General features: G+C 45.8%; 1 protein-coding gene across 1 annotated transcript; it reads left to right on the top strand.

Annotated features, from left to right (window-relative positions):
- The first annotated feature begins 263 nt into the window (after nt 1-263).
- LOC136620078 (dorsal root ganglia homeobox protein-like) lies at nt 264-8615 on the top strand. The gene is made up of 3 exons (XM_066594805.1): nt 264-399; nt 4747-4952; nt 8058-8615. Exons 1-3 carry the CDS (start codon nt 264-266, stop codon nt 8613-8615), a joined length of 900 nt encoding a protein of 299 aa, XP_066450902.1.
- The last annotated feature ends 481 nt before the right edge of the window (nt 8616-9096 follow it).

The following is a 9096-nucleotide window of genomic DNA, read 5'->3' as shown; positions in this document are numbered from 1 at the left end:
GCAAAATTTGGCCTGGTCATTAAGGCGCAAACAGGCTTGGTCACTAAGGGGTTAATATCACTGTGGTCTTGGCATCACCTTGTAACGTCAATATTGCTAGCTCTACTAGTACTTCTGGTGCGGTCTGGTACATTCCCTGTACCATTCTTATCTGCTCCACCCACATACTCGCAGACATATTATTGCCATCAAATTTAACTAACTGACTCACTATAGCCCCTGCTGGCATTCCTCCTCTGGCACCATCCCCTCTAACTGGTGCGATGCCGTCCATTCTGGAAAGCAGATCCTGCCAACTACGCCAATTTGTGAACCGAGAGCAAGGAAGGTGGTTTGGTCTCCGCAACCAGAAAGGACGCACACGGGTTGGTCAAGTTAAGAAAAATGTATTTACTACAGGTTAATAAAGGCAAGTTAATGGTAAAAGAACAGGAATAAGGTCATATTTGGGTGGGCCCCCCTCTTACCAGTGGTCCGGGTGGACTGCTTACAGTTTGTAGAAGCGCACGTTGGGGCCCAATGTCGTTCCTTTCTTGTATAGCGAAGCGTCCTCTCCTCACGGTTATCACAATATCCAAAGCAATAAAATCCTTCTCAGCAGGCAGGAAAACCAAATGGATGCAATGGAATCCAACAGCAAGTAGCTCAGTACACTGACAATCCTGCAGAATCCATACACCGCGTTGGGATATAAGCCAGGGTTTTGCAGTTACCGTCCGGTACTCAACAGCACTGCCAGTCTTTAACCTTGGTGGCAATGTCCACAGCCACAATGTCAGTATTACTGGTTAGCCACTGGGCACAGTCCTTTCAGCATGGCTCCACTGAACATACTGTCTCTTTATACTCCGTCTGCCTCTGGACTGAATTACACACAGGTTAGCTGCACAGGAAAGTCCTCTAAGATCTCCACACACTCAATACAGCACAGACACTTGGTTCTCTCTCTTGCAAAAGATGGCTGCTCTCTCTGTCGTCACATCCTGCTTCCTTCTCATACTGGGTCTGTAGACAGGCAGGCTGACCTCTTATTGGTGTGTACCTCCAGCATCACATTCACATTGCAGGGGCTGCTGACCAGAATCACAGAAACACATATACACTCAACTTTAACACAGTTTAAACAAATGAAACTTGGCACATCATTGGGCTGTATATTACAGCCCTGGTAATGGTGCCAGTACTAATGGCTCTTCTGCTAGTGGCCCCAGTACTAATGACTCTTCTGCTAGTGGCCCCAGTAATAATAGTGACCCCAGTACTAATGGCTCTTCTGCTAGTGGCCCCAGTAATAGTGACCCCAGTACTAATGGCTCTTCTGCTAGTGGCCCCAGTACTAATGGCTCTTCTGCTAGTGGCCCCATTAATAATAGTGACCCCAGTACTAATGGCTCTTCTGCTAGTGGCCCCAGTAATAATAGTGACCCCAGTACTAATGGCTCTTCTGCTAGTGGCCCCAGTAATAATAGTGACCCCAGTAGTAATGGCTCTTCTGCTAGTGGCCCCAGTAATAATAGTGACCCCAGTAGTAATGGCTCTCCTGCTAGTGGCCCCAGTAATAATAGTGACCCAAGTAGTAATGGCTCTCCTGCTAGTGGCCCCAGTAATAAGTGACCCCAGTAGTAATGGTTCTCCTGCTAGTGGCCCCAGTAATAATAGTGACCCCAGTAGTAATGGCTCTCCTGCTAGTGGCCCCAGTAATAATAGTGACCCCAGTAGTAATGGCTCTCCTGCTAGTGGCCCCAGTAATAATAGTGACCCCAGTAGTAATGGCTCTCCTGCTAGTGGCCCCAGTAATAATAGTGACCCAGTAGTAATGGCTCTCCTGCTAGTGGCCCCAGTAATAAGTGACCCCAGTAGTAATGGCTCTCCTGCTAGTGGCCCCAGTAATAATAGTGACCCCAGTAGTAATGGCTCTCCTGCTAGTGGCCCCAGTAATAATAGTGACCCCAGTAGTAATGGCTCTCCTGCTAGTGGCCCCAGTAATAATAGTGACCCCAGTAGTAATGGCTCTCCTGCTAGTGGCCCCAGTAGTAATGGCTCTCCTGCTAGTGGCCCCAGTAATAATAGTGACCCCAGTAGTAATGGCTCTCCTGCTAGTGGCCCCAGTAATAATAGTGACCCCAGTAGTAATGGCTCTCCTGCTAGTGGCCCCAGTAATAATAGTGACCCCAGTAGTAATGGCTCTCCTGCTAGTGGCCCCAGTAATAATAGTGACCCCAGTAGTAATGGCTCTCCTGCTAGTGGCCCCAGTAATAATAGTGACCCCAGTAGTAATGGCTCTCCTGCTAGTGGCCCCAGTAATAAGTGACCCCAGTAGTAATGGCTCTCCTGCTAGTGGCCCCTGTAATAATGGTGACCCCCAGTACTAATGGCTCTTCTGCTAGTGGCCCCATTAATAATAGTGACCCCCAGTACTAATGGCTCTTCTGCTAGTGGCCCCATTAATAATAGTGACCCCAGTACTAATGGCTCTTCTGCTAGTGGCCCCAGTAATAATAGTGACCCCAGTAGTAATGGCTCTCCTGCTAGTGGCCCCAGTAATAATAGTGACCCCAGTAGTAATGGCTCTCCTGCTAGTGGCCCCAGTAATAATAGTGACCCCAGTAGTAATGGCTCTCCTGCTAGTGGTCCCAGTAATAATAGTGACCCCAGTAGTAATGGCTCTTCTGCTAGTGGCCCCAGTAATAATAGTGACCCCCAGTAGTAATGGCTCTCCTGCTAGTGGCCCCAGTAATAATAGTGACCCCAGTAGTAATGGCTCTCCTGCTAGTGGCCCCAGTAATAATAGTGACCCCAGTAGTAATGGCTCTTCTGCTAGTGGCCCCAGTAATAATAGTGACCCCCAGTAGTAATGGCTCTTCTGCTAGTGGCCCCAGTAATAATAGTGACCCCCAGTAGTAATGGCTCTTCTGCTAGTGGCCCCAGTAATAATAGTGACCCCCAGTAGTAATGGCTCTTCTGCTAGTGGCCCCAGTAATAATAGTGACCCCCAGTAGTAATGGCTCTTCTGCTAGTGGCCCCAGTAATAATAGTGACCCCCAGTAGTAATGGCTCTTCTGCTAGTGGCCCCAGTAATAATAGTGACCCCCAGTAGTAATGGCTCTTCTGCTAGTGGCCCCAGTAATAATAGTGACCCCCAGTAGTAATGGCTCTTCTGCTAGTGGCCCCAGTAATAATAGTGACCCCCAGTAGTAATGGCTCTTCTGCTAGTGGCCCCAGTAATAATAGTGACCCCAGTAGTAATGGTTCTCCTGCTAGTGGCCCCAGTAGTAGTAGTAATGCCCCGTTGTGGACCTCCAGATGGGCAGCAACCCAGCAAGCATTTTATGCACTTCATCTGTATCTCCGGTCCGGCTGCCGCTGCTGCTCTGCTTGGTCATGTGGCAGCCTCTAGCGCACATGTAAGCCTGCTATTACATAAACACTAGTGTCAGCTGCTATTGTTTGCATTATTCCAATAATTGCCGGTCTGCAAGAGCAGCTAATGTTAATACACGATCGTTAACAGCTTGTAGTGGTGCTAATTGCTGTCAGCTGTCAGGAAGATGCTAGTGGCAGCCTTTAGTGCACGTATAATATTGTAAGGGTTCCCTCACACGGGGTGGAATGGCTCCACATTTTGCCCCCAAATCTACAGCTTACTCTGCCACTGCGCATTCTGCACTAAAATCTGCCAGTCGCGGGGCTTATTCAGACGACCGTATGCGTAAATATGCTCGCCCGTACGGAATGTATATTCACATGAATGGATTTTTAACATGCTCGACTCCTGATCATAATTGGCGTCTCCAAAGCCATTCGCACCGTGCGCTGCAGGGAGCATGTAAAAAAAGTATCAGGAGTGTGCCCTGGGGAAAGGGACACTACCTGGGGATATAATGACTGCATACCGGTAGGAGGGGTCGCCTTCTGCAGGTGAGGTGAGGAGTTGCCTGCCTGTCCCCACTTTTCTTCGTTTTTTATCTTATTGTTACAGACTTGCGTGTGAAGGCGTACAGCTGTTATGTCATGCAAGGTGGCATTTTAGTCCATGCCTGGGAGGTTTAATACGGAAGGTCCTAAAGCCAGCGGAAAAAGGCGGGGCCTTCAGACTGTTTTTGTTTTTTTAAATTTATTTAATTTTTTGTTTGTTTTTTTTTCCTTTTGGATAAAAAAAAATAGCTAGTTCAATTGCTGGAGGCTCCGGATATGCTAAAACCTTTCTTTTAAATAAAGCTGTCGCCTGCCCCACTTACCCATAAGTTGGTGTAGTCTGTTTGTTTCCTTTTTGGGTGGAGAAATGTAGCCTCAGTAAAAGTGTAAAGTTAGTTAATACATTGGCTGTCTTGAAATGGAACAGGAATAACAGATAGACCCTGAGGACGGGTGCGGTGCTGGTGGGCAAGAAAGCAGCCATGTTTCTCTAAGGCTGCCTGTCCACGGGCGTTGCGGAGATCCACCGCCCGGGAGCGAGAGCCTGTAGGCGGATCTCTACGGTCAGCCCTATCTGACAGGCTGACCGCAGCATGCTGCGATTTGCCGCCCCCGAGCTGAGAATCGCAATGATTCTCTGCTCGGGGAAGGGGGTGGAGGGAAGCGCTCTCCATAGCAATGCAATTCAAACTCTCCTGTGGACAGGCAGCCTAATCCTATACAACATGTTTAATCTGTCCCTTGTGTCAAAGAAACCTTCTGATCCTCAGATTGTGCCTCATGTCTGATCTATATGATGCATCATATGTGACATATTTCTCTTCTTTGTAGACCAGCGAGGGCCAGAAAGCTGGGATGACCGCAGTGCCGCAGATACAGAATGTTTGCTGAATCAGATTCAGTTGCGCACGAGAACAGTCTTCCCTGAAGAGCAGCAGAAGATTTTATTAGCTTTATTCAAAAAGAAGCCATATCTGAGTTACACAGAAGTGGAACAGCTGGCAAATCAGCTGTCTGTCTCACGACGAAAAATCCAGGTACGTTCCCTCCTTATGTACGAGTTTTTGATCGCTTTTATTTTTTACTTCTTTTATTGGAGATGAGGTGACCAGAAAAGTGCAATTGTAGCATTTTTAAATTTCTTTATTTAGGTCTACATTTACCATGCGGGTCATATGATGTGTTGCTTTGATCGGACTTAGGGCGCCCACCCACTGGCGATTTTTTTTTTTTTTTTTTTTTTACTTTTTTTTTTTTCTTTGCGTTTTGCGTTTTTCCTGCAGAGCCATTAGAATTGAATGCACTCCTGTCCACTGGCGTTTTGCGTTGCGTTACGTTGCGTTTTTTAACATAGGAACTGTCAGTTGCATATGTGTCCTTATTTTTCTCCTAATGCATCCATGAAAGTCAATGGAAATTAATGGAAAATGCCGCGAAAATGCCGCGAAAACGCGGCGTTTTTCACGCACGACAATCGCAAACGCCAGTGGGTGGGCACCCTTATACAGATGCAGCTATACCAAATTATATATTTAGATTCATTATAAATATGGCAAAAAGATGGTGTGTTTTTTTTTTGTTTGTTTGTTTTTTAATAGTAAAGCTTAAAAAAAAATTTTGTTTTTGATCGCTCCTGCAGTATGATGTAATGCCATAGCATTAAATTATACAGTGACAGATATTCTATCGAGCCATACTGCTGTCAGAATTGGTGACATTTAAAGGGTTAATAGCTCCGATAAGCAGCGTGGCTTATTGGAGCTGTTGTAAGCGGGTGCCGGCTGTAAGAAATAGCCGACACCTACACTGTATATTGCCCCATGTTCTCTTCATACATACCCCCAAGCTGCAGGATGTAACTGTACATCCTGTAGTGTTTAGGGGTTATTGGGATGAATGGTTTTGGTGTGCAATACATTTTTGAGTGAAAACAAATTTTCTTCCAAATAACCTTTCCATACCGGGCTAATCACATTTTCTCAGAACAAAGTCTGCCTTGCTGCTTCTAGAGTACAGATGATATGGAGTATATTTTAACTTTAATATACAATAGTAAGAAGAACTGGATAAAGGGGGGGGGGGGTGATTAATATGGGGATGTAAGGTGTATCTCTACATCAAGAGCAGCTGAAGTCAAGTATAGGGCCAGAGTGGAGGGCCCAAGGGGGGGGGGGGGGGGGTAAGGGAAGGCTCTACATGACAGTGTGGCTAGGGATCAATAATAGAGGAAAGGGTTAAGTAGCAATTGTGAGAAGAATGGGGGGATAAGAGTCCCTCCCATAAGGCAGTATGAAGAGTTAGTGAGATTAATACAATTTTAGTAAAATTGGTATATAAGGGGTTAATGGTAAAAATGTATTTTCTGTCATAGTAGCCTTTGGCAGGTGAGGGGGTCCTTGGAGGCAGGTTTTTATATTGGGTGGAGGGATTTTGGTGGGTATGGCCTCACCTTAAAGACCCATTTAGACAGAATTATCGCTCAAAAGCCATCTTTTGACAAGAATTATGTCTAAACGTGCAGCAATCGTGCACTATCCGCTCATCGCTAATGTTGGGTTGTGCTGCTGGGACCTGTAGTGCTATGGTTTCTAGGAGCATATTTCCACAGGTGTGGCATGATTGTGCTGGATGTGGTGATTTCCTGCTAGCCAATCCCCTGGTTCTTTGCTCACATATATACCCAGCTCCTGTCCGTTTCTGTTTGGTGTCCTGGGTGAGCAGTCATGTTTCCTTCTGCGTTGCAGCTTGCTGTGTGACTAGTGTCCTGTTATCTGTTCTGTACAGCTTGTGGTGTGATTTGTGTCCTGTTGTCTGTGCTGTTGCTGCTTGTTGTGTGAAATGTCTGGTGCTGCTAGATCATGTGCCTTGTTAGAGTAGGGCCCCCAAGACGCGAGGACCCTTGATCATTGGGCTTGCGGCTTAAGTTCATTGGCCAATGCATGAACTAAGCTCTCGTATTTTTATAACAGCGATTCCATCTGCTTTAGCGTGTGGGTATGTTTGAGTGTGTTGACCGTTTGTCCTATGTTGTAGCTGTCCATGCAATCCAGTCCGCAGTATGCAGTTCTCTGTCCAGTTGGTGTTTCGATCAGCACATCCAGACTGAATTCCATTTTTGGTTCCATTGTTTGTGTTATCCCCGCCCTTTTTGGGCACCTTCGTGTGGGCCTTGTGCTTATTTGCCCACACGAACATAACAGCTAACTTTTAGCAAGTTAAAAATCAGCAATGAGCCTTATCAGCACCGTGCACTGAGTTCTCAGCGGGATACCACTGATAGTATTGTTTCAGCTGGTATCCTACTCTGAGAACACAGCAGCTGTGTACAGAAGACAGCGCTTCAGCTGTCTTCTGCATACCTCAGTTAGAGCACTCAGCTGGATACCAAGAGCGCAGCAGTTGTATACAGATAACAGCGCTCCCACTGTCTTCCGAATACAGCGAGAGTCTTCATTCACACACTAATAAGCTCTTAAGTAGCTAATTAGCTACTTAACAGCTTATGCAAAGTGAACGCTCAAAACTGTCACTCAAACTGCTGTTTCAGCAAATTTTGAGTGATACAAAAATTAATCTCAAGACTCACGTCAAGATATTTTTTTGACTTGTCATTTCTATAAGCGGAGATTTGTTTTTGCATGCAATGGTCTGATATCAGCTGGGTTATATCGACGATTGAAGGAGTATCTTTTTCCAACTTCTCGTTATAAGTAACTTGACTGAAAGGAGACCAGGTAAATGGTTGCAGAGCAGAACTTCATGTAAAAGAGCTGCAGTTGAGCTCAAGAATGGTCTCAAATTTTGGGATCCTCAGCCAAAGCATTTGTACTCTTTACCCATAGTGACTTGATTGCCCAAGTTGACTGCAACTGACCTGGAAGAAGAAACACAAAACTTTGGCATGACCTGATTGATTGCCATTGCATTGCAGTGTACTGTGCCAGGCTTCTTGTAAGGTCAGAATGTTGGCCAGCATGCAGATACCCCGAGGTGACAAAAACCAAGCGGTGTTGAGAGAAACTGGGCATTATCCATAGGATTTTATCCATAGGATTCTATCCATGGGCATGTAGTAGGCGGGGGTGTAACTACTACCATCTGCACACACCAACTTGGCTAACTCGGTGTCTCTGTTCTTCTAGACTTGGTTTCAATACCGAAGAGATAAGATGAGGCATGAGGCTCTGAATCCCAAGAAAACACCCGTACAGGATCAGGCTGGGAATTCAAAGACCCCCACACAGGCTCAACAGGACTTGCAACATAAACAGAAAATGGAGGCCTCTATAAAATGTGTACAGGCACAAGAGCAGTCATATTTGGATAGCTTTCCTCCACTATGGCCTATGGAATCTTATGTATTACCCCAGGGACCACATTCATCTAATATGGTCTACTGCCAAAATGTTGGTGGACCTCCAGATAGCTGCTGTGGGACAGAAGTCTGCCAGATGCCTCCAGAGAGCGGTCACAAACCCCCCAATGCCCTTCATTTTAATCTGCCAGGAACAAATATCTGGACCCCTGAGTCCTCCATCACTACTGACCTGATGTCTGACGATGGACCGAGTACTTCCTCTGCACCCAGTACATCCCAGATGCCCATCGCCTGGGATGATGCGGGAAGCTCCACAGACCCTTATCTACTAACTGATGTTGAGACTACAGATTCTGACTGGGAAAACTGTTCTCCTTGCTGAAACTAGACAACCTGCTATTATCTCAGCCTGAAGGTCATCGTTCATTGTAGTAAATCATGATGGGATGATAAGACTACTTTTAACTGCCAGGTTTATGCCAATAGTTTCATTTTATAATCTTAATTGTAACTATTTTAATGTAATGTTTTTAAAGTTGGTTAATATGTTCAGGAATATATCAAATCACTGGCAGAACCTGTGTGTACCCTCTAGATCCTGCAAATAAAGTTGGCTGTACACGGCATCTGCATGTTGGCTTTGTAATACGGGCATGATGTGGGAGATTGAACTACTGTTGGAGAGTAATTTTGTGACCCTTATCACCTGCAATAGAAGGATACAAGTCTTGACACTACAATTATGGAGCTTTTAGACACAACGAGGCTCACTGTTCTCATCTGCCCGAGTAAATGTGCCGATGACATCATCACCAGATCCTTTGTGCTCGGGCAGCCTGTTTAGACTCCACAATTCTCAATTA

Source organism: Eleutherodactylus coqui, chromosome 3, assembly GCF_035609145.1.
Source record: "Eleutherodactylus coqui strain aEleCoq1 chromosome 3, aEleCoq1.hap1, whole genome shotgun sequence".
Lineage (NCBI taxonomy): Eukaryota > Metazoa > Chordata > Amphibia > Anura > Eleutherodactylidae > Eleutherodactylus > Eleutherodactylus coqui.
The sequence above is the reverse complement of the archived record's forward strand: the minus strand, read 5'-3'. Positions and strand labels throughout refer to the sequence as shown.

What these genes read in the sequence shown, in the direction of transcription:
- LOC136620078 (XM_066594805.1), top strand. Translation starts at nt 264, where the DNA reads ATGCCGTCCATTCTGGAAAGCAGATCCTGCCAACTACGCCAATTTGTG. An exon ending in GAAAAATGTATTTACTACAG is followed by an intron (nt 400 to 4,746) that starts GTTAATAAAGGC and finishes TCTTCTTTGTAG; the next exon opens with ACCAGCGAGGGCCAGAAAGC. An exon ending in TCTCACGACGAAAAATCCAG is followed by an intron (nt 4,953 to 8,057) that starts GTACGTTCCCTC and finishes CTGTTCTTCTAG; the next exon opens with ACTTGGTTTCAATACCGAAG.